At 39.0% G+C, this 25,655-nt stretch overlaps 2 protein-coding genes across 9 annotated transcripts in view; one reads left to right on the top strand and one right to left on the bottom strand.

The window, feature by feature from the left end:
- Window positions 1-16,954, bottom strand: part of rnf41 (ring finger protein 41) — a 19,497-nt gene extending 2,543 nt beyond the window's left edge. The window contains exons 1-6 of one of the 7 annotated variants that reach the window (XM_018091686.2): window positions 16,285-16,451; window positions 13,594-13,666; window positions 9,888-9,999; window positions 3,448-3,719; window positions 1,010-1,145; window positions 256-359 (exon numbers count right to left, since the gene is read on the bottom strand). In XM_018091686.2, the coding sequence (XP_017947175.1) occupies window positions 256-359; window positions 1,010-1,145; window positions 3,448-3,719; window positions 9,888-9,977 (602 nt within the window). In that variant the 5' untranslated portion in view covers window positions 9,978-9,999; window positions 13,594-13,666; window positions 16,285-16,451. Of the gene's footprint in view, window positions 1-255; window positions 360-1,009; window positions 1,146-3,447; window positions 3,720-5,240; window positions 5,347-6,356; window positions 6,570-9,887; window positions 10,000-13,593; window positions 13,667-16,017; window positions 16,156-16,284; window positions 16,452-16,536; window positions 16,626-16,866 lie in introns of those variants that run through there. The other 6 variants (XM_018091687.2, XM_004911874.4, XM_004911872.4 and 3 more) reach the window with 6 other exon arrangements.
- On the top strand, window positions 16,615-25,655 carry nabp2 (nucleic acid binding protein 2). 2 transcript variants are annotated; one of them, XM_031895896.1, is made up of 7 exons: window positions 16,615-16,695; window positions 19,495-19,613; window positions 20,379-20,517; window positions 20,954-21,025; window positions 21,972-22,053; window positions 22,194-22,254; window positions 24,079-25,655. In XM_031895896.1, exons 2-7 carry the CDS (start codon window positions 19,535-19,537, stop codon window positions 24,255-24,257), a joined length of 612 nt encoding a protein of 203 aa, XP_031751756.1. In that variant the 5' UTR covers window positions 16,615-16,695; window positions 19,495-19,534; the 3' UTR covers window positions 24,258-25,655.

Below are 25,655 nucleotides of genomic sequence, written 5' to 3'. Positions count from 1 at the left end.
AACACCATGTAACCTGAAACTAAAGCCACTATGAAACAAGACCATTTAAGTAAGGCGGATAAACCAGATATAGAAGATTATGGGCCTTTTGTCTCTGACCACACAGTCACAACCAGGGTCTTTTTTTAACTAAACCTAGACAGCTTTGTGGCATTCAATTTGCCAATATTTCAAACATTATGGCATATGAAGGGTTACTATGTTAGTTAGGTAATATGAAAGCCTAAACTGTGCATTTAATACTATAAAACTTACTCAAGGATTTCATTGTACTCTATAGTCTCTTCTAGGTTCTGTAGGTTTGGATTGGCGCTTCGGATGGCTCTCATATAGGCTTTCAGCAACTGGATATCCCTTTTCTGTGGATGTTAAAGAGGCACACATGGACACATTTGGTCAAAATAAAAAATAATTTATTTTATTTAACTTTAGGTATAACAAGGTTTTTATGCCTTTTTTAATATGGTTAAAAACAAAATCTGACAAAATACAGAAATGGTATGAATTAAAGTAAATCAAAATAAACAATACAAATGCTCAGCATGCTTTAATAGATAAGGACACTAAATATTTTCCATTACAATGTTGCTTAGTAATAAGGAAAGAAGTTGTCCTTGGCCAGAAGAGTGGCCTGTTTCTATAGCTGTGGAACTGTTCAAAATTGGGGGCAGATGAATGCAGAGAGAAAAACTTGGCTTGATCAATGGTCTTGAACTAAAACTGCTTTCTTCCACAGCTCTGTGTATCTGCAATGACAAGTACAGCTTCTGCCTGAGTGCAGGTACACAGAATGGAGATCAGCCCAAAAATGCCTGCATTCCCATTTTTCAGTCCAAACTCCGTTCTGCTCGGTGTACCTGTACTCAGACAGAAGCTGTGCCTGTCAGTGCAGATACATGGAGATGTGGAAGGGAATGGATCCTCTTTTCTCAGCCTGAGAGCAGCGTAGCCAATGCTCTGTGTGTCCTAGCCCTTAAAATTGTATACAAAATGAATGCAAAGACATTACCTGTTCAGAGAGCTGGTGCTTGCTCTCAGCAGCTGCTTTTTCCAGCTCCCCTATCCGTATCTGCTGTTGCTGCACCACAGAGCGCAGGTGTTTTATGCAGTTGTGGTTTGGTAGTTCATCTTTGGGCATTTCCAGTCTGGAAGATAGAATGATATACACAAACATTATTTAAACTGTCTGTAAATATCTGGCTGCCACCTGCTAAAAGTTCAAGCCCATAAGCAGCCTTTGCTATTTACTGCATCATTGGATGTTGCTACAAGCATCACTGAAGCACTGTGGCAGCATTCTGTTGTCCCCCAGCCAAGACTCCAATTTCCACAATGCCATTCTCTCTGATTAAAGGCCTGTAAAGAAGTAAAATGGCAGGGAAATGGAAGTCAACACTGCTGGACCTGAATACCTGTATCATTGAAACAGAAACCCAATATATCTTACCACTGTCACTCCCTTTGTAATTGAGTTTGAAATTAAAACCTAAAAGGTAGAAACTTTCTAATGTAAAGTTTGTATCTATATTGGGGTTTTAACCAAAACTTGCCTCAAAGACAGGAATTCAAAAATAAGCACCTGCTTTGTGGTCACTGGGAGAAGAGAATTGCACCACATACAAAGTTGCCACCTGCTCGTTAAATAAATAATAGAAATTAGAGATAAATAATTAAAATAAGCTGAAGTCACCTACTAAAAAAAAAAACAATGAGAGGATGTGTAGATTAGATGTAAAAGGTGGCTGCTCTGTTTTGTAATGGAAGTTCACCAGCCTGAACCCAGGGAGATTTCTCCAAAAAATCATTTTTGTACTCTAAATAAAGAAATTTTGCATGTGGAAAGATGAAAATTATCTTTGCTCTGAGTAAAGGTTTACACCAATGTAAAGGTAATTTACCAGTACTTCTTCTATTCACCTTTTAGTATACTGCTGATGTTATAGTAAATATTCATTTTTGGAGATAATACGCCAAATTTTAATAAAATATATATATATTTATTTATCTATTTATTTATTCCCTTTGTGTGTATTGGAACAGAACAAAAAAGGGAGGGAAAAAAAAGCAAATTGGACATAATGTCACACAAAACTCCAAAAATGGGCTGGACAAAATTATTGGCACCCTTTCAAAATTGTGGATAAATAAGATTGTTTCAAACATGTGATGCTCCTTTAAACTCACCTGGGAATAGTAACAGGTGTGGGCAATATAAAAATCACACCTGAAAACAGATAAAAAGAAGAGAAGTTGACTTAATCTTTGCATTGTGTGTCTGTGTGTGCCACACTAAGCATGGACAACAGAAAGAGGAGAAGAAAACTGTCTTGAGAACCAAAATTGTGGGAAAATATCAACAATCTCAAGGTTACAAAGTCCATCTCCAGAGATCTAGATTTGCCTTTGTCCACAGTGTGCAACATTATCAAGAAGTTTGCAACCCATGGCACTGTAGCTAATCTTCCTGGACGAGGACAGAAGAGAAAAATTGATGAAAGTTTGCAACGCAGGATAGTCGGGATGGTGGATAAGCAGCCCCAAACAAGTTCCGAAGAAATTCAAGCTGTCCTGCAGGCTCAGGGGGCATCAGTGTCAGCGCAAGCTATCAGTCGACATTTAAATGAAATGAAACGCTATGAGACATAAAAAAAGCAAGACTACAGTTTGCCAAAAAGTATTTCAATAAGCCACAATCCTTCTGGGAAAACGTCTTGTGGACAGATAAGACCAAGATAGAGCTTTTTGGTAAAGCACATCACCATCAATATGGTGGAGGTTCAATGATGTTTTGGGGTTGTTTTGCTGCCTCTGGCACTGGGTGCCTTGAATGTGTGCAAGGCATCATGAAATCTGAGGATTTCCAAAGGATTTTGGGTCGCACTGTAGAGCCCAGTGTCAGAAAGCTGGGTTTGCATATGTCAAAAAGCACCCAGAAATGGATGGCAACAAAGCACTGGAGAGTTCTGAAGTGGCCAGCAATGAGTCCAGATCTAAATCCCATTGAACATTTATGGAGAGATCTTAAAATTGCTGTTGGGAAAAGGCGCCCTTCCAATAAGAGAGAACTGGAGCAGTTTGCAAAGGAAGAGTGGTCCAAAATTCCCATTGAGAGGTGCAAGAAGCTTATTGATGGTTATAGGAAGCTACTGATTTCAGTTATTTTTTCCAAAGGGTGTGCAACCAAATATTAAGTTAAGGGTGCCAATAATTTTGTCCAGCCCATTTTTGGAGTTTTTTGTGACATTATGTCTAATTTGCTTTTTTACCTCCCTTTTTTGTTCTGTTCCAATACACACAAAGGCAATAAACATGTGTATAGCAAAACATGTGTTACTGCAATACTTTTCAGTGAGAAATACTTGATTTTCTGGAAAAACTTCTGGGGTGCCAACAATTTTGGCCATATATATTATATATATGCATATGCAATAGAATATAACTACTTACCCACAACCCTGCTCACATGTCACCGGTCGCTTTGGATTATGTTCACAGTCACTAAGGTGAGACATGAGGTTGTCAAGTCGCACAATGGTGGTACAGCCAAAAACTGCGTTGTCACATGTAATTTGCAACTTTGATAGCATATTCCGCATGATGCGGGGAACTGGTCGTAAATGGGCGACAGTCACAACACTGCGGTCGACAGGACAGGTTTGTTGCTGAGAGAACCACTGGGTAATGCAAGCATTGCAGAATGCGTGCTCGCAGTGAGGAGCCTGCAAGTTGAAGACATGCATAAATAAGTATATCTTGTTTAAAAGCAAATGAGTTTGGATACAATATAATCCACATTTACAAAAGATTTTTAGGAATAAGTTTGTGGCCTTATAAGGTAGATATAATGAACAACACAACACATTACCATAATTAAAGAACATAGGACAATAAATCTATCACCCAACACTTACCTCTGACATACCATCTTACCAACTACATATACTTAATATATGGTCATCTTACTAACTACATACAGGTATGAGATCAGTTACCCAGAAACCCGTTACCCAGAAAGCTCCATATTATGGGAAAGCAATCTCCCATAGACTCCATTTTAATCAAATTAAAAAAAATTATTTCCTTTTCTTTGTAATAAAACAGTGCCTTGTATTTGATCCAAACAAAAGATAAAACTAATCCTTATTGGATACAAAACAATCAAATTGTGGTTCTGATGTTCAAATCATTTTTCAGTAGACTTAAGGTATAGAGATCTGAATTACAGAAAGAGTCCTTATCCAGAAATCCCCAGGCCCCAAGCATTCTGGATAACAGGTCTCATACCTGTACATAAAATGACAATGTAGAAAATGACCTGCAATACCGAAGTCTTACTTTCTATTCCTTGAAGAGCAAGGCTGCCCTGACTGTCCTACAATGAACCACTCTCTGTTAGTGGTATGAGTTGTAGCACTTGTAGAATATTACACATCCCTGGGTGATACAATATAAGTGCAAATACATCAAACATACAGATTACAAGTACACAAAAGACAAAGAAAGGTAAAGTCACTGGAGGGAAAATAACTTGTTAAACCCCCTTCAGTAACTCATTGGTGCACTAGTCAGGGCAGTTTATGGCGGTGGGGAGCCAGCTTATTCACAGCAATTCTCTACACCAGGTCAGGCATGGCACATGTGCACAAACATTTGGGAAAGTTTTGGAAAGAAGGTGGCTGCCCACCCTACCATAAAATTCACCAGGCAGCAATTTTTGAAGACGTGGAAAGGTGGCCCTGGGTATGGAGTTAGTGATTAAAGTTAGTGATTAAAGTTACTCGGTACCTAAAAAACTTGTACCCCAGAGCTTCCATTGTACTTGAAGGCACAATAAATGACTTCATATGCTGTGTTTAGTTTCCCTACCAACTGACTATAACGTTATGTAAACTAAAAAGCTTCAATCAACACAAATATATGATAAGTAAAAAAATAAATAGCAAAAGCAAAAGCCTAAAAAAAGGTTTAGTATTCCAAATCCCTTAACATAGCATACATTTGTCATCGTATATAAATGGTCTAGCATTGGTCATGTTAGTAGCTGGTCTACATATAAACTTAGTTTAAGCTAATTTTACAAATGATAAACTATTCATACAAATAGTTAAAAAAAAAAAACACTCAAAACAATAAAATAGAAATGAAAAAAAAAAATAATATAAGCTAATATACTATCTTGGCATAACAGACAAGATTAAATTGGCAAATAAAAAGGTACACAGGGAAATAGCGTAACAAACCCTCAATAAACTGTAGTTCAGCAACAGATAAAGGTAGCATGGTGGCAGCAGGGATTAAGGTCTAGGAAGTGGACTATCAGCAAACCTCTCATAATTCACCTTGTGGCAGAGGAGGCAGACAATAAATGTCCTTAAAGAAACATAAGAGTTACAGAGGTACATATACGGCTTACTGAGTTGGCAACAAGTGCACAAACTGCAGCTACACTAGAATACAAGTAGAATTGTCCAAGCACAGGATCTACACTGCTTGATTCACATTTTAGTGTTACCTTGGAAAGTAGAAGCTCAACGGAACAAGTTTCCCTGGCTCTTGGAGGAGGGAAGACAGAATGAGATCTAGGGACAGTGCAAGACAAGCAGAGTAGAAGCATTAGGAAAGCAGGCTGGTTCATGTGACCGGCACTTACATATCCCACAGGGGCATTAAAGTGCCCACTTGGCAGAATTGCAGAACACTCCCAGACGCTGATCTGTTACTTAGCGTACAGATTATTTATTTCTGGTGAAGGGCTGCATGCACAAGCATATCATCAGCCAATAAAGAGAAATATTTATAATACAGCTTTTTTTTTTTTTTTTTTTTTTTAAATAGTGTTTTGTTTAGACTTGGACCTTCTGTCTCTAGCACTGGCTTTCGTTCAACTTTTGAAATCAGCATATTCACCAAGGACAAGAAGGGATATTGTAACACCCCTACTGTATAAAACAGCAGTGTCAAGATTTAAATTTGGGTTGAATAGAACAGACGATAGATGGATACCTAGATAGCACCCAGGTTTGGTGGCTGCCATGTCCAGCCACTTGACTTCATATCCCTCCAGTTGCTGACCAGGAGAATGCACAGTTGAAGTCAGGACCAGATCGAATTCAATTGGACATGCCTCTGATAGGCAACTCCTGCCAGATATCTAGGAGACCAGATGTCAAGCTCCAGTAGGGAGGAGGGACCATGAAAGCATGCACAGCACAAGGGAAAAACAGCCAGTTACAACGCCTGAAGCAGCACAAGCTAAATTCCTGATTTTTTGCTTTGCTTCAATTTTAAGATTCAAATTCATGACAGGAGTAGTGGATGAAGGAATGCATGTATGATTGTATAGGTTTGGAATCTACCTTTAGGAAGCCCATTATCCAGAAAGCATTTAGGGCTTTTACACACAGCCATCATGTTGCATTCCATCTGCGCTCTGTGCTTGCACGTGCCTGAATGAGTACAGTCTGACAGGGAAGAATGGGCTGTGTATTTTCCTGCACTCTTCTTCGGCAGAATGCAGGGTAAAACGTACATGTGTAAAGGTCCATGTCACAGCATTCTATTTAGGGCACCTACACTCCAGATGAGGGAAACACAGATATAGGTATATCTATTATCCAAAATGATCAAGACCTAAGGCTTTACAGATAAGGGATAAAGGAATCCTTATTTGGATCACAAGACCTTAAATCTGCTAAAAATTATCTAAACATTGAATAAAATCAATAGAATTGTTTTGCCACCAATATGGATTTATGCAGCTTAGTTTGGATCAAGTACAAGGCATTGTTTTATTTCTACAGAGAAAAAGAAAATCGATTTTAAAAATAAGAATCATTTCCTTAAAATGGAACCTACAGGATATTGCCTTCTCACAATTCAGAGCTTTCTGGATAACAGATCCTATACCTGTACCATATCACTACACCCTGCCAAGAAACGTAACCATGCAGGTTGGTGACACCTTATGAAAAATATGACCGGTAGATAGCTAGGACCGCCATATGATGTCGTATAATGGCTAGTCCATTTTACGATCATAAACTTGCATACATTTTTTTTTTGTTACATTTGCACAGAATGACTTGGTACAGGTATGGGATCCATTATCTGGAAACCCGATATCCAGAAAGCTATGAATTACAGAAAGCCTGGTTCCCATAGACTCAATTTTAATCAAATAATTCAGATTTTTAAAACGGATTTACTTTTTCTCTGTAATAATAAAACAGTGCTTTGTATTTGATCACAACTAAGATATAATTAATACTTATTGGGGGCAAAATAATACTATTGTGTTTATTTCATGTTTTATGAATTATTTTTAGTAGGCTTAAGGTCCCCATACACGGGCCGATAGTAGCTGCCAATATCGGTCCCTTGGACCGCTTCGGCAGCTAATCGGTCCATGTATGGGCACTTACGGCGGGCCTGCCCAACCAATATCTGGCCTGAAATCGGCCAGATCTCGATCGGGCAGGTTAGAAAATCTAGTCGGATCAGGGACCGCATCGGCTCGTTGATGCGGTCCCCAGACCGACTTTACCTATGCCCGTAGGTGGGGGATATCGGGAGAAGATCCGCGAAGATCTTATGGTGTATGGGGACCTTTAAGGTATGAAGATCCAAATTACGGAAAGACTCCTTATCTGGAATACCCTTGGTCCGGAGCATTCTGGATAACGGGTCCTATACCTGTAATAAAAATATGATAAGCACAGAAGCACTCAGATTATACTTTTACTTATCAGAAATAAAAACCTTTAAAACAAATTAAGAAAAAAGTGCTCTTCTTACAATTAATATTAAATCTTCTATATATTTTGTTTTCAAGTTTATGAACTGCTAATTTTGTAACAGCACAACCTGCTGGTCAGTTTTCAAACTGTAAAACAGAAGGCAGAACACGTCAGAAGAAAAAAAAAGTTCCGATGTTGCTCTGCTTAGAAAAGACATGAGAAAACTCAAATTTCTGATCATGTCCCTATGATCATTTAACAATATTTGCATGTGTACCTTCGGTCCAAATTTCCACTGCTGTGGCTATCCGACAGCCAATCTTTTTAATGAACAATCATAATTAACCTGTGCCTACACTGAAATACAGATAAGATTTTAATCATAACGCCACCTAAAACCCACTAGTTTAAAGAAGCCAAATTGATTGCATCATGTAGTCATCATAATACCATATTACTAATTCTTTTGTCAACAACCGTGTGTAAGCGGATATTCTGTACATTGTAAACCCTCTACTACTGCTACTATTTAGTTCTGTAAACCTAAAATTCTATTGCGTATAAATATTTTATTTCTGTTTTTCATGGGACATGGGAAGCTTAACATACTAACGGATGCCATTCTTTAGCTCCTATCCCATTTAGCAATATTGCTGCTTATTGGCCTCAGATGATGTTCCTCTATGTTGCAGCAAGGCATGGTGGCACCAATTTCCCTCTGTTTCCATGTGTTGTTCTTCAGGAATGTCTCCTCATGCAGGAATTGGAGTCAAATGTTGATGACAGTTAGGTCACATAAGTCAATGGTCCCTTTGCTTAGGCACTGTATTCGAGTTAACCAAGTTTCAAAATAAAACCTCCACATCAAAGCTGCATGATGAAAGACAGACTGCTGAGAGACAGCAAGTGCAGAATAACAAACTTTTCACTAACTGTACTGATTTTTTTATGGAAAGTTTATTTCCATGTGATGAAGCTTATATTAAATGTTTACAATATTTTTCCACAATATTTTCCCTTTTATGTGAAAATTTTAAATTCCAACCATCACATACATCTACAAAATGTATAATTGTGAGGAAGCTTCTGTTCTAGATGTGATTTTATAAATTTCATAGAGGAAAATGGGCTAAACTACCTTCTAAAACACAAATCAATCAATTCTGTATGCGTGTGCCAATTCCTGACACTGGTTTTCCAGACAGGAAGTTTTGTGCAAACCTTTTTTTATGTGCCATTTTCAAAAACACATCCCCCATAGTTTTACAGTGTCAGCTGAATTAGGTCTGCTATACACGGATTCATTCTATGGACTGCAAAGAGACACTAGTGATTTTAACAATTGTGTGTGTTTGTGTCAAAATATTTTAAATAAGATATTTTAGCAGTTTATCTTCTTCTTAAAGTCACAGATTATGTACACATTAAGACAAAACTCACAGCTACTAAGAACAAGCCCTGTTTATGGAGGGTATTTTAAAAATAATTTTAAGTAATCCCCAAGACTGGATCTTGGGGATGATTTGAAGAACAGAACTGTGCACCTCTTTGAATAGTTATATAATGCAAATATGTGTATAATGGGGCAAACTATGATAATAAATAAAACTTAACATATACAGGAAGATAATTAATACACACATTCCATGGCCATAGTTGAAACTGGCAAAGTGTCCAACCATCTGGGCAAGTATGACAGGCTGAGGGGTTGGTTTCACCAGACCATGCTAAAACTACAGATTAGCTGTTCACTTTTTAGCATCAGCATATGGAATTGAATTGAACTGGGAAATTAGGAAATGAGAAGCCTGGGAACTTTCCTTTCTGCAGTTCTGATCACGGGATCCACCAATCCATTGTTCAGATACCTCGTGAGGCTTTTTCGGCGATTTCCCGAAATCGCCCCGCCGCGTCTGCCATCCCGCCGGCGACTTACATGTTCGCCGGTGGGATGGCAGGGGGAAGGCAACTCGGGGAGATTAGTCGCCCGCGAGCAGGGAGTTTTGCTGCGGGCGACTAATCTCCCCGTGTACCAGAGCCCTTAATATACTGTCAGGACACAGGGTGGAATAAGAAAAGCTGATAAAGGCAGCCAATTTGACAATACTGTAAATACTTTCTAACAGATTACCATATACATTTTTTACTTACTTGCACTGGCTCCTCCAAGACCCCACTGCAAATGGGGCAAATAAGATCTTCGTCAACATCACCCTGGAAACGACTTACATCATACCCCATCGCTCATCACCAACACTGCACACTGCAAAAGAAAACATGACATGTCATCTCTCACTTGTGCCTGTACCTCTCCAGTACAGCAGGAATACTAGTTTCACATTCACATACTGGGTCAGTTTTAACAGGAGCCCATCAACCTTACTTACTTACTTACTTACTTACTCGTAAGACACAGTCAAATGTAAAAAGACTTGGAAAGCAAAACAAGCATCATAAAAATTCATGGAGGTGCCAAATAAGGGCTAAGATTGGCTATTAGGCAGCCTCTTTGCACATTATCAGCTTACAGGAGGCTTTATTTGGTAGTACCTCTTGTTTTTTTATTTAACCAAAACTTGCCACCAAGTTGGGAATTCAAAAATAACTACCTGGTTTGGGGGCACTGAGAGCAACATCCAAGGGGTTAGTGAGCAACATGTTGCCCCCAAGCCACTGGTTGGGGATCACTGCTCTAGGGTCTTCTCCCACATTCTGAAAACAGAGTACCCAGAGGATATCCAGAGATAGGGGAGAACATACTTGCAGATATTTTACTGGTTGGAACTACAGACGCCAACATCAATGCGAACCACTGCAGTGCCAAGCTGCAGTACTGACCATAGCAACAAGGTAGTATCCTCAGACTTGACAAGGAATTTAAATTCTATGTTGCCAATGCCACTGACCGAACTTCTGAGGCCACTGAATTGGCATTTCTTGGTTGTTCTTTGATCTAACATGTTTGCTTGCAGCCCATATCAGGCTAGATTAAAAAACTTCTCTGAATAAATGATCTTTCTGTAATTTGGATTTCCATACCTTAAAGGAGAAGGAAAGCCTAAGTCACTTACACCTAACATTTTGGCACCCCCAAGTGATTTAAATTGCTTACCTTATACCCCGGGCTGGTGCCCCTGTTAGGAGAAAACTGCACCAGCCCAGGGTAGCTGCGAACGCTTCCTCTTCCGCGTTGGCGCATTGCGCATGCACATTAGAGTGAAAAGCCGAACTTAAACAACAAAGTCAGCTTTTCACTCTAATGCGCCGGCCCAGGGATTTTGCCGCAGAAGAAGGAACCGCTCGCTACAGCTACCCCAGGCTGGTGCGGTTTTCTCCTAACAGGGGCACCAGCCCGGGGTACAAGATAAGCGATTTAAGTAACTTGGGAGTGCCTAAAATTTTGGCACCCCCAAGTGACATAGCCTTTCCTTCTCCTTTAAGTCTGCTAAATTATTATTGAAACTTTAAATAAATGAAACAAACAAAATTGATTTGCCTCCAATAAGAATTAATTATATCTTGGGGTAAAGAACAAGGTTCTGTTTAATTATTACAGAAAAAAGACTTAGTCAAGAAATAAAGAAAAGAAAATTACTTTTTAATGGTGGACAATAAACACACTAATATTGCTTTGAGCCACCGTACAGTTAACACTCATAACATCCACAGCTGGCTGCAACTCCAGCTATCATAATGTTATTTGAGCAGTAAGGAACACTAAGGGCAGGCTATAGGCCAGAAATGGACTTGGTACATCAGCGTCACACAAGAGGAACGCAGCCTTCAGAATTTAGGGCCCAGATTCTCAGATGACACTGGCTCATCGCATCGTGCTAAAGCCACAAAGGAATGCAGTCATGGATTTAAGACTTACTCACGGTATTTAAATGCCATAAGAAACTCTACATCTGAGCCCAGCCTTCATCATCTTACTTCTGGCTGTGATACAGGCAAGCTGTTCTATGAGCAGAATGTCAAAGTCACTGATTAAAATGATAATGTAAATTTACTAGGGATGCACCAAATCCAGTATTCAGTTCGGTATTCGGCAGGGTTCAGCCGAATCCACAGTCCTGGCCGAACCAAATTAGCATATGCTAATTAGGATTTGGAAGGGTTAAATGTTAGGGGGGAAAAAAATCTCCTTCCAAATCCTAATTATCATATGCTAATTAGGATTTGGATTGGTATTCGGTCGAATCCACTGCTGTCCAAAAAAAACTTTGCTGCACATTTAAAGTTTGCAAAAGAGCACCTGGATGTTCCACAGCAGTACTGGCAAAATATTCTGTGGACAGATGAAACCAAAGTTGAGTTGTTTGGAAGAAACACACAACACTATGTGTGAAGAAAAAGAGGCACGGCACAGCAACATCAAAACCTCATCCCAACTGTGAAGTATGGTGGTGGGGGCATCATGATTTGGGGCTGCTTTGCTGCGTCAGGGCCTGGACAGATTGCTATCATCAAAGGAAAAATGAATTCCCAAGTTTATCAAGACATTTTGCAGGAGAACTTATGGCCATCTGTCCACCAGCTGAAGCTCAGCAGAAGATGGGTGTTGCAACAGGACAACGACCCAAAGCATAGAAGTAAATCAACAACAGAATGGCTTAAACAGAAGAAAATATGCCTTCTGGAGTGGCCCAGTCAGAGTCCTGACCTCAACCCCGATTGAGATGCTGGGGCATGACCTCAAGAATGCGATTTACACCAGACATCCCAAGAATATTGCTGAACTGAAACAGTTCTGTAAAGAGGAATGGTCAAGAATTACTCCTGACTGTTGTGCACGTCTGATCTGCAACTACAGGAAACGTTTAATTGAAGTTATTGCTGGCAAAGGAGGTTCAACCAGTTATTAAATCCAAGGGTTCACATACTTTTTCCACCTGCACTGTGAATGTTTACATGGTGTGTTCAATAAAAGCATGGAAACATTTAATTTTTTGTGTGGTATTAGTTTAAGCAGACTGTGATTGTCTATTGAGATGAAGATCAGATAACATTTTATGACCAATTTGAGCAGAAATCCATACAATTCCAAAGGGTTCACATACTTTTTCTTGCAACTGTAGATGATAAATAACTTCATATCGACAAAAGCAGTAATGGTTGCTATATCAATGCTTTTATCTTTATAACAAACTTGAAGGTCAATTTTGGCAGCACTGCATGTTTCCAAGATTGTTTGCCTGAATTTTTTCTAGGGAAATTATACTGCGGGGCACATTTACTAATCCACAAACGGTCCCAATGCGTTTTTTTCGTAATAATCTGTATTTTTGCAACTTTTTCATCGCCGTTGCGCCTTTTTCGTATTTTCGGCAACTTTTTCATCGCCGTCGCAACTTTTTTTTTTTTTGCCATTCGGGATTCGAATTCGTGCTTTGGTAAATCTGCCCCAGCCTCTTTAGTAAATAAATTAAAATATGAGTGCTGAAGAAGCATAAAGTGGTTGCCATTTTTGTAAAGAAACAAAAATATAATTATCTTTATGTAGCATACACATACTTATTCCGTGTTCTGCAGTTGTAACCAGTTATTTCTGAGGCAATGCTTATGTAAGAAACCTCACCTTACTAGTGTCCTCTTACAAGAAGTGAAAAAGAACAAAGGTACAATGCAGAAACATTTGAGTTACAATAAAAGTAAAGGCTTTCCTTCTTGCACCTCTTTAGAAATTGCTCATTTATATGGTCACGTTCTGTATGTACAACTGCTAACTGGTTTCCTGAATACTTCACAACCGGGCCATAAAGTTTACTTTCAAATCTGACTTACAATGATTGGACTTAATATGTGAAATGTCTACATGTAAAGCCTTTACCATAAACTCTGTCACACAACTTCTCACCTAAAGCTTCCTGTGCTGGGGGCACAGCCCTTTTGATACCAACCTACATCAGATCTCATTCCATTCTGCACTCCTGTAATAAAGCACACGACTTCACTTCCAGTGCTTGTAATAAATAAATGGGTCAATGCAACATGGAACATATAGGACGGTGAACTTACCACTAAAATTATACATTAAATTGTATTACTACACTTGATGCAAACAACAGTTGTTTAAACATGTAGAGTAATTGTACATGATACATAAATGGACATGGGACTAATTCATTGCTGTTACTGGTTCTTTAGGATATCCTGCTTACTAGTTTTCATGAGTGAGAACAGCCGCCTTTCATTAGTCAGCTGTTTCATAATCCATAGACAGCAATAAAAAAACATCCAAATCTTTTCAGAGCCCCAAGGGGTAGTTTCCCAGACATATGCAATAAGTTAAAAATAGTTTGTGTGACTTCTCCATAAACTTTACAGTTCATTTATGGGAAAAGAAGATTAAAAGAACACTACTTAGAAATAAGGTACACACTGCATAGTCAAAAGTATCTGAATGCCCATACCAAAAGAAAGAAACAGCTTTTAATAGGAGTGAAATGTACACATAACCTTAAATCATTTAAAATTAGTAAGTAATGTATACAAAAATTATACAGATTAAAAAACATCTAGCACGAATAAGGCCTAAAAGTGCTCATAACCCGGGGGGGGGGGGGGGGGTTGGGTGATCCATTCAGACAGACAGTGAGCCAAAAAAAGAGATACTGTACAACTGACCATACACAGGGATTGCCTTATTATGTGGTCTTCTTCATTTCCTCCATTGCAGGTGCACCATACAGAAGTAGACAAGGCACATCAGCACACAAAGTTTTTAGTTTGGACAGATCACCTGCAATCCAAGAGGATTTCAAGGTCTACTGAAACTGGCCCCTCAGCTGACAAACATGCAAAATGCGCCAAACAGCCTGACCAAATCTAAGGCTGATGCCACACGTGGCATTTTTTCTCAGCCTCAAAACGCCGTACAAGCCACACAGCCCCTGACTATGGCGTTTTTCAGCCTAGTACTGGTGACGTAGCAAATCCCGTTTCCATGGTGCTAATAGTGCGAAATAGTAAAAAACGCCACGTATTTCCGCTAGGTCTGGCAGCTGCCTTTGTGTATACATAGGAATAGCTTGCTGTGCAAATACTGGCGTATTTCGGTCAACGCTTGAAAAATCCGTGCTAAGGCGTTTTCTAGCGTATTTCTGCATTGTGTGGTTTGCTTCAAGTCTTTTCAAGTTATTTCTATGGATGATGATATCGGGCGTTTTTAAGAATTAGAAAATACGCAGCGTAAAAACGCCACGTGTGGCATCAGCCTAAGGCAGGTATAGCAAGATTAAAGCCTTTTGCACAGCTGCACCAAATGCAATTCCGACATTACAACAGTTACATGTAAAGCCCAAGCCTTAATTGTAGTATATATTCTAGGGATTCTTAAACTGTAGAACCGGACCCAAAAAACTGCACAAATGCTATTTAGGTTACTTACCCGATGTCCTTCATACATTGGAATGTCTTCAACAATAAGTCACAATGGGGTTCACGAATAAATTTCAACTAATCATTGGATTGTAAAAACAACTTCCAGACTTAATCTGGTTCACCAGACCAAAAGGTTCAGAAACTCTCATCTATTGTTTTTTTTACATTATGTGATGGGGTACATCATACAGCACCAGGTTTTCACAGAAATCAAATAAAGATAACAGTTATTCACCAAAAAAACAACTGCCAAAAGCTACCACCCAAAACAAAATATGTACAGTATGTTTTCCAAGATACATAATGTACCATAGTTTTATTTTAAAGGAAAAACCTAATATTTTTCCCACCCTCCACAGAACCTGCAGCCATACCCTGCAGTTTAGATACAAATGGCAACATATGGGCTGCTGGAAGTAGTAAAACAACAATAACTGAAGGCCAGAGCATAACTAACTCTCTAAAAGTGAAGGGTGCCAATGAAAGTCCAGCTTGATGCGGATATATACAAATACAACCATGAGTACAACTACCCTCTCTTTCTCATATACTGAACTTCTGTAAACAGCAGGAGGGCCACACAAGTCAGAAGCAGAAGGGATACATATTTTATACAATATATATATATATATATATATATGTTGTTGGGGTAATCATAGAAAATGTTCGGGGTTACCATTCAGACACAAGCCCAAAACTAGTTCCAGCTAATAGCAAATGTCCCCCCATCATTGGGGTGTTTAGAATAGCACTGACCTACAGAGCCCACACTCCTGTAAAGGCAAATGACAGGTCAGTAGTTGTGACTTGGCCATTGGTACGTGCTATATCCCAGCCCAATCAGGCAGCTGTATCTAAAAGGAGCAACACATTCAATGAACACAGTTCAGATACCTACAGTACTGGCAGCGCCTTCCCCAGAGACCCACACTGAGCCTTCAAAGGTGCAAATAGTGTGGCCCTGCGGACAATGCTGAACTACAAGTTGGAACAGTTCCAAAAAACGCAGCTGAATAAGTAGGAGAGGGCCGCAGGTTGCACACCACTGTCATACACACTGCACACAGACGCCTCAGCACCTGCTTCGTTGATTTATTTGCCTAGGTGGCCTCGCAGCTCTTGCTTCTAATGAAGAATTTATGAATTCTACTACGCAAACGCTTACCGTGACGAGCCCCGGCCCCGACAGACCAGACGCCGCCTGTCCCGGGGCGGGGGTCTCTGACGCCCGGGCACTAGGTCTCCCTACTTCCCCCTATCAGCAGCTGACGCCACCACCGTCCACAGCGCTCTACGGATGCTGCTACGCAACCTACCGCAGGCCCCACCCACTTTCGTAACAGGCAGCTTATAAAAACCAATCAAGAAAAAGAAATTAAACAAATGGGCGGGACCTCCAGTCTTGTTGACCAATTACCTGCAAGGGACAAAAGTGAGTGGAGGCGGGAGATACCGAGGTGCTCCGGAACAGGGGAGAACCTTTAAACTCATTCCTTGGATGTTGACGTAAATATGCCTGCGTCCAATCGGACTCTAGTTGCTAGTCAATTGTTTCTCTACGTCACATTCTCAGGAGGTGTGGATCCGCCATTTTGGATTTTACCATTTATGTGGTGTAATAGGGGTACAATATGCAGTGCATGACATGAGTGTTATTTGTAGTTTACTTGCTCATGATGCTTAGTCTTTATGTTGTTATTACTTATATTACAAACATTGCTTAACTCAGCCAGAAAAGTCATTTTACCTATTAACCAAGAAGCTTCTGTGAATGACTGAGTATTGGGTTTGAGTAAAGCAACGCGAATAAGCTACGTAATGATAACTCCGCGCCCTCACAGAGAAATCTTCACTTGTTCTATCTCTTGGCATTTGCAGTCTCCTGGAATAGCTCCGCCCGTAGCCTGGGCCGCGCCCTATTATTAACAGCTAAAATCATTGACTTGCGCAACATATAATCGTTTATTGGTTAATAGAAGAAGGTGCGCCATTTGATTGGCTCATTGTGTCAGTGTTCGGGCGCCTATAGGTCAGACCAGCTCGACTACTTCCTGTAAGCGGCGAGAAGCTAGTGTGGAGTGTGTGCGGATAAGGCTGCAGTACCTCTCGGCTGGGGATGCTGTGCGGGTCGAGCTAGCGTTCTGTCTATAGCAAGGTATGGGCTCAAATACTGAGTGGCTGTGAAAGCTCCTGGGGTTCTGCGGTTTGGCCCTTGATAGGAAGAACCGCTGGATACTGAGTTCCCCGATGCCTAAATTGCCTTAATAATACCGTCCTTTCACCTAATGAAAGAAATAGTCATTCTAAACAACTTTACAATATGCATTCATTACAAATATCTATTGGTATTAAAAGTCATTGAAACATGGAATTACTCCTAAAAGCAGCTATCTGCCTACTTATATTCTCTTTCCTGCAGGTTCTGATTTTTGAAACAATGTAGCAGAAGCCTGATGAACGCAAGCACTTCTGCTACATTGTTTCAAGAGTCAGACAGAAAGGAAGAGACGACCCCTTCTCTCAGTAGCAATTACATTTTCAAATAACTTTAAAACCTATGACATTTATAACAAATTTACAACAGAAATTTTCTTAGAATTGAATTTTCTTTTATTAGGCAAAAATTGTGTTTATTTGTTTAAATGGTGCCATGTGGAATTCCCTCCCTGGACAAATAGATGAATTATGAGTAGGCACTGGTGATCTAATAGGGGTGTTGGTAGTACAAAGGGTTTTGCCCTAACAAATTGCTAGTGTCTGCCACAAGACTCTGTCCATATAAATGATAATTAGGCTGCAGTGCTTAAAGAACATGTCAACCCCAAATATAATGTATTGCCGAATAAAATAACACATCATTCTAAGCAACTTTCCAATATGAATTTATTAAAAATGATTAGTACTTTAAAAGTTATTAAAGCAACATTTGCTGAGCTCCTGGTTGTTAATTTTTAAACAATGTTGCAAATACCAGGCTCCTCCAGCAATACAGGTCTGTCAGTCTGCTGCTTGTGTTATGTTGTTTCAAATGTCAGAGCCACCGGGACTGGCTAACACTACTTCTAATATCCGTTATAATGAATTTGTAATGAATGCATATTGCAGAGATGCTTAGAATTAAGTTTTTGTTTTTTTTTATTAGGCAAAAAATTATTTTTGAGGTTGACATGTCCTTTAATAGAATATACTCACAAGTACTTAGAAAAAATTATTCTAGCCAAGCAAATGTGTATTTTATTATGTTTTCTCTAAGTAGGACATTTCAGGAAATTTGCAAGCAATATAACACAAATATTACCACAAATAACAATTGAATCCAGCCAAGGCACGTCATTCTTGTGATTTGGGAAGTTTTTTAATAGTGAAATCTATGGAATTCTTTCTCATGTATATATTTTACTTAATAAAAATCGAGTTGCCATAGACCAGGGAACCCCAACATTTTTATATTTGTGAGCCACACTTAGATGTACAGTAAAAAGTGTTGTTGAGCCACACAAGCATAAAAAAAGTTAGATTTGCTATTTGGTAGCCTCACGTGGACTGCCAGCCTACTTGGAGTAAAATTATGTCTCCGTAAAAAATCGGAATTTATATTGAGGCCACTGGCAGCAACATCAATGGGGGTGATGAGCAACATGTTGCTCCCAAGCCCAGGTTCCAGTAAATGCCTCCAAACTCATCCTGCAACAAGAAAATGATCCCAAATATACTGCTAAGGCAACACAGGATTTTTTTCAAAGTTAAAAAATGGAAAATTCTTGAATGGCCAAGCCAGTCACCTGATTTAAATCCAGCTAAGCATGACTTCCATATGCTAAAGTGGAAACTTAAAGAGACAAAGGTACAAGCCCCCGGAACAAACAGGAGTTGAAGGCGGCTGCAGTAGAGGCTTGGTAGAGCATCACCAGAAAAGATACTCAGCGACTGGTGATGTCTATGAATCACAGCCTTTAGGCAGCCATTGCATACAAGGGATATGCAACAAAGTACTAAACATGACTGCTTTAATATACCTACCATTACTTTGTCCCAAACATTATGGTGCCCTGAAATGAGGGGAACTATGTATAAAAAGTGTTGTAATTTCTACATGGTGAAACTGAAATGTGTGCAAATAACTCTTAAAGTCTGGAATGTGCTCTTTAATCACATCTGAATTGTTTGATTTAAAATTTTACACTGAGCAGCCAAGGGGTCTTTGTCCCACACATTATGGAGGGCACTGTATATTATTGGCAGAATGGAATGAGCTGAAAGCATTTTGTTGATGGAGACATTGCTATAAAGCTTTTTGTTGGGATTTTTTTTTCCAATGGAGACACACGGAGAGAGAAAGAGAAATTACATTTATACATAATTTTTATCTTTATAGATTACAATAAACTGAGCACGACACTGAAACAACTGTCATTATGACCACAGAAACCTTTGTGAAAGATGTGAAGCCTGGACTGAAAAACTTAAGTGTTCTATTTATAGTCCTGGAAACAGGTAGGTAAAAAGGATGTGCAAGAATTGGATGTACATTGTTTTAGAATCACTTCATTTAGCCATTGCTTGAAATCCTGTGGGAGAAAAAAAGTGGAATCACTTAGGCACCCCCCCGCCCCCCCAGTAAAGATCACTTACCTGAAACCCCATGCTGGAGCTCCTATTGGCAGAAAACCGTACCAGCCTGAGGTACATGCAGGCGAGTGATCCTCTTCCTTTTCACTGCAATTCTGAGTCAAAAAGCTGTTTTTTTTTTTTGTTTTGTTTTTTTTTGTTAAATTGTGGCTTTTCACTCAACTGTGCACACACAGCCAGCAGCACAATGAAGAAGACAGAAAACAATCCTATTGGCATTATTTCATTTTAAATAATTTTTAAGTAGACTTAAGGTATCTTCTTATAATTTGGATCACAGTACAGGTCCTAAGGATTCCAGATAATAGATTCCATAATAGTATAAAATTTAGTGAACTGATTAGGAATGTTTGTAAGTTTAATTGCCCATTGCAAAGACCAGTGACCTACCCATATAGGCAACTCTTAAGTTAATTTTATAAATACAGATACTCCAAAGATTAGAAAAATTTGAATTTTTTTTAAATGGAGTCAGTGGAAGATAATCTTCCTGTAGAGCTTTTTGGATATTTGGTTTTCCCCCAGTATCCATTACCTATACAGGCATTGTCAGTCACTGGGGTATCTGGGAGCTGGTCTGCCCCAAGTTGAATTATCTTTAGGAAAAACAACCTTGTTTTTATTTGGCAGGAAGAGTAACGAAGACTAAAGATGGCCATGAAGTGAGAACATGTAAAGTGGCTGACAAAACTGGTAGTATTAACATCTCTGTTTGGGATGACTTGGGGAACTTTATTCAGCCGGGAGACATAATCAGGCTCACTAAAGGGTAAGCTTTATGTTAATACAGTGAGAAACCAGAGAGATCTTTATTTCAGATGATTTCATGCTGATTCTGACATCTCTATACTGTACCAATATGTATGTGGGAGCCCCTAGTTTAGTTCTAAACTGGACAGAAAATGTTTATTAATTCTTTTACTATATTATATACAGTGTATTCTTAGTACAGAATTTATTCCTGCTATAAATAATATTACTACTAAGGTGTTCCATAACTTTTAAACTTGTAGCAAAGCTCCAGGTAAGAGGGGAGCTATATGTAGTACACTAGCATAAATGGGACTATTTATCTGCTATAGTTCGTGAATGTGATAGTGATAGTTTTCTTTAATGGTTGGAGATCTGAATCCTTTTTACCCTTGTACAGCATGTTTATTGTGGGCACTAGGGGACACTTCTAGTTATGAACTTTGTTCCTGCAGATATGCTTCTTTATTCAAGGGCTGCCTGACTCTCTACACAGGAAGGGGAGGTGATCTACAGAAGATTGGAGAGTAAGAGATGCATTTCTGTTCTCTGGACATGGCCACAGCATGCAGGACTTGCAGCACCATGAGATATTACATAAGTGTAGTTCTTGCTTCAAAAGAATCATATCAGTTTTTTATATGTTATGGGGATAGTAACCAAGGTGTTACAAACATGTATTAACATAAAGTTAATAGGGAAAATGTAATTTCTAAGATTGCTATGTTTTATTAGCACTTAGGGGTTTTCTTAATAATAATCCAGTAATATTCCAGCTAATTCTTTGGGGACATCGCTGTCAGTCACTTACTGTTGCTCAAAAAAAGAAACACTTTGATTATGGCTCATGTGTTCACTTTTTTTTTTTTTATATTAAACACAGAAGTATTCCTCCTTTCCCTTAAACCAAGGGTGCCCAGAATTTAATGAGGGAACATTATTTAATTGCTTTACACTGAAAGGAAATACTCCTGTGGTATTTAAATGAACACTTTAAGTCACCATATCTTAAATCTGAATAACAGTAAGAACCCACATCAGTGAATTAATGTAAGTGTTTAATGCTGGGCTGTTATGATCTACTGTTAACCAGCTTGCAACCATAAACTATGAAAAAGTAATTTCCCCCCTCACTGGATGTTTTGGGTAAAATGACAGCACCTAAGGAAGTTATAACTTTCATACACACCAAACCATTAATGGTTAATAAACTTCTCACCATATGGTTTTAAAAACAGGGTTATTAAAACATGTTTTCATGAAGTGCTCCAGCTGTATCTTTGTTACACAGAATAGCTGAATTTGAACCTAAGTCATGATACACAAAGGGACTGATCAATGCGCATTCCCTGGCCCAGTGTATTGAGAACATGGGCAGCTCCACAGAATATAATGTTAGTGCACATTTTACACTTATACAGCCGGAAATAGCACAGTTTACAAGTATTAATAAGCTCTTAATACTGTTTTCAGATTCTGTATGGTTTATTCCGAAGTGCCCAATTTTAGTGAACCCAACCCAGAATATATTGCCCAGCAGTCCCAAAACAAGCAGGTGAGCTGAACTCTGCTAAAATGTATATGTATGTATAATATATATGTATATGTATATGTATGTATGTATGTATGTGTGTTTGTGCTTATGTGAGAATTTAGATATTCTGATTGATTATTCACTTCTTTTTCCTGTTTCAGGCTCAGGCAGAGAGTGGCACTGGGACAAACAGTCACAATTCATCCAGTCCAGCTCCTCCAGGTTACTTTGTCTGATAATCACATTCATCTACTTCTATACTTGCCAATATCCGCCACACGTGCCTGTACCCAGGCAGACACAATAGGGTTGATTCACTAAAGTGCGATAAAACGAGCGCTATTTATAGCATGTGTTAAAAATGTAATTGCTTCTTATTTTTCACGCAAGATTCACAAAAAGGATACTTGCGTTAATTTAGACGCGATGTTGTTTGCTTTATTTCACTCGTGATGAGTGGTTTAGTCACGATAATATCGTATTGATCACAAAATTTTCACAAAATTTTCGTATGTAACTATCGTAAACGGCTGGATCCTGGATTCCAACTTTGATCCTTCAGTGCATGATTTTGGAAGCCTCCCATAGGGCTCAATGGCACTCTGCAGCTCCAACCTGGCCCAAGGAAAGTCTCCCATAGGGCTCAATGGCACTCTGCAGCTCCAACCTGGCCCAAGGAAAGTCACGATACCGAAACTTTCGTACTCGGCGCAACAATACGATTTTTTTTGCACAAATTTTGTCAAAGTGCAAAAAAATCGCAGAAAATACACTATAGGAGCATTCATATATTAATAATTGTCCCCCATACTTGAAAAAAATCCCACTGCCAAGTCCATGTTGTGTTGCCAAAAGCTCACAAACCTCAATTTTCTATAATTACCCCCTGCCCCAAGTAGGTGTTAATTATCGCACAGACTAATGCAATATTTAACGCGTTGATGTGTTTGTGAATCATGAGTTAGAATTATTTCCGCGCGAGAATTAACGCAATGCTTTAAAATTAACGCCTTTCGATCATGCGTTACTTAGCGCATGCGATAATATTTTAGCGAATCGCGCAAGGACACTATCTTGTGTCGGATAGGGCTGCTGCTGGTCATGTCAAGCTACACAAAAGCTCCATTCTATTAATACAGGTATGGGACCTGTTATCCAGAATGCTTGGGATCTGGAGTTTTGTGGATAAGGGGTATTTATGTAATTTGAATGTCTATTAAAAATCATTAAACCCAATAAGATTGTTTTGCCTCCAATAAGGATTAATTATATTTTAGATCAAATAAAAGGTACTGTTTTGTTATTACAGAGAAAAAGATGAAAATTATGTTTTAAAATGTGGGGATTATTTGATAAAAATGGACTCTATGGGTAATTTGGCACTTTCTGGATAATGGATCACATACCTGTATAATATAAAAATAACTTGTTAAAGGAACAGTAACATCAAAAAATTATGTGCCGTTGCTCTGCAAAAAACTGGTGTTTTTGCTATAGAAAAGCTACTATATAAATAAGCTGCTGTGCAGCCATGGGGGCAGCCATTCAAGCTGGAAAAAAGGAGAAAAGGCACAGGTTACATAGCAGATAACTAGTAGATAAGCCCCATATAATCGGTTATCTGCTAAGTAACCTGTGCCTTTTCTCCTTTGAATAGCTGCCCCCATGGCTACACAGCAGCTTATTTATATAAACTATAGTAGTCTTTCTGAGGCAAACACACCAGTTGTAGCAATGCAGGGCAACAGTACATTATATTGTAATTACTTTTATACACTTTCATTTTTTGGTGTTACTGTTCCTTTAAAAAGGGAACTAAAACTCTGAATATTAAATCAAGAGATGACTTTACTGCTGTTAGGTTTCATTTTTTATTATAAATGACAGAAGTATATGTTAAGCATTAATATATAATTAATATAATATAATGCGCTTTACACTTCATGAGATATCAAAGCATGTTGTCTGTGTGATTGGCTACTCACAGATATTAGAAACCAACGAGAGGTTTTAGTTTCTGAAGCTGATTCTCGTCTTCTTTTTCAGCATCTGATCTAGAAAATGGCAATGGATCGAACAGCTCTGGGCCTCCTACCCATCAATCCACAGCACCTACTCACTCAACCAGCGGGCGGATTACACGCAGCCAGCCTAACCATTCAATTCCCGGAGCTCCAAACTCTGTCAGTAATGGCAAAGAGCCACGGCGCACAGGGAAAAGATAGCAGCCATAGCCTGTTCCTCATCTGATTAGAGAATTCTCCTCCCTTCGCCCAAAGCACATATGCCAAGTGTGAAGGGGGAATTGGGATGATGTTACTTACTGACTTTTATAAAAGAATAGTCCAGGCATCTGTTTTGCACTAGTAGAAAAGACATTGAGTGAACGCAAGCCAAATCAAGGGTGCGACGTGGAGTATATTGGCCAATTCAAACATGTTTTCCGAACGCCTTATTGTATTTAGACAGATTTTAGGAGCTTCTTGTTGTTAAAACTTTAAGATCTGAAATTATTTTATACACTGCTTTTTTTCCACTCCCAAATGAAGGTGGAATCGGGACTTTTACTAAAAGACTTCACATTTACACTGCAACGGTTTCTTATGGCAAAAACAGAATCAATCATGTAATATACTCGTATACCATATGCGTGTAACCCCCTGCAAAATGAAAATGTGGTATTGCCTTTTAGAATTATACACTAGGCTACTGGCATTTGCTTTGTTTACAATGCCAGTTGTTAAGATACCAGTACAAAAGCAATATTGTGCAGAAGAAAAGCGTCCCAGTGAATTCAACATTGCCAGTAGGCTGATACTTCTGTTGTTATTCTAAATGATACAATAGAACCATTAAACATACAAAGCCACCCTAAAAAGCCAGTGGTTTTTATTTGTCAGAATGATGTTTTAGCAGGTAAATTTGAATCTTTCTTACAATACTGAATAAGGCCTTACTGTTAGAGAAGCAGCATAGACATAGACCATTCCAATATAAAGTGCTTAGTTTTGCCTGGTTTCCTGCAGCGTGTTAGGGATCAGAGGTGCCATGCAGTGATCAGGACAAATAAGGATCCCTTCCCTGTGTTCTGTGAACATAAAGGTTGCTTTTAATGTTGCCAGGCTTTAATGGAAGGGATTGAGTATGTATCATTTTTACACTAAATTTAGGTTTTCCATCTCTGCCAAAAGAAAGTGCCATCTGTACTGTTGTAAGTCCTTTAAATTTGTATAAATTTGCACCACTAACCCAATAATAAGGCATTAATTTGGTAAAAATGAAATCGGAATATGGCTAATAACATGCAGGGTAGTCCCAGGTGTTTTGTTGCTGTGCAATCGATCCTAAACATTGCTGCCCAACCACCATGCTGGAAGGTGCTTGGGTGCCCAGACACTCAGTCATTCGTTATTCTAAGAAAAAAAGCAGCGAGGGCCTTTAAGAAACCAGCAGTAGGGCCCTGCAGGAACAATGAAGAGCTTGTTTTATTGTATTTGTTCCTCTCCTGGGCCTTCTGGATCTGGAGCACAGGCAACCTAATATTGGACTGTCTATTTATTTTGAAAGTGGCTGACATTCATTTTTTGTTTTGAGTTAAAATAAAAACCTATTGTGATTCCTTA

This window comes from Xenopus tropicalis, chromosome 2 (genome assembly GCF_000004195.4).
Source record: "Xenopus tropicalis strain Nigerian chromosome 2, UCB_Xtro_10.0, whole genome shotgun sequence".
Taxonomy (NCBI): Eukaryota; Metazoa; Chordata; class Amphibia; order Anura; family Pipidae; genus Xenopus; species Xenopus tropicalis.
Note: the sequence above shows the minus strand (reverse complement) of the source record. Positions and strands in the feature narration are given on the sequence as shown.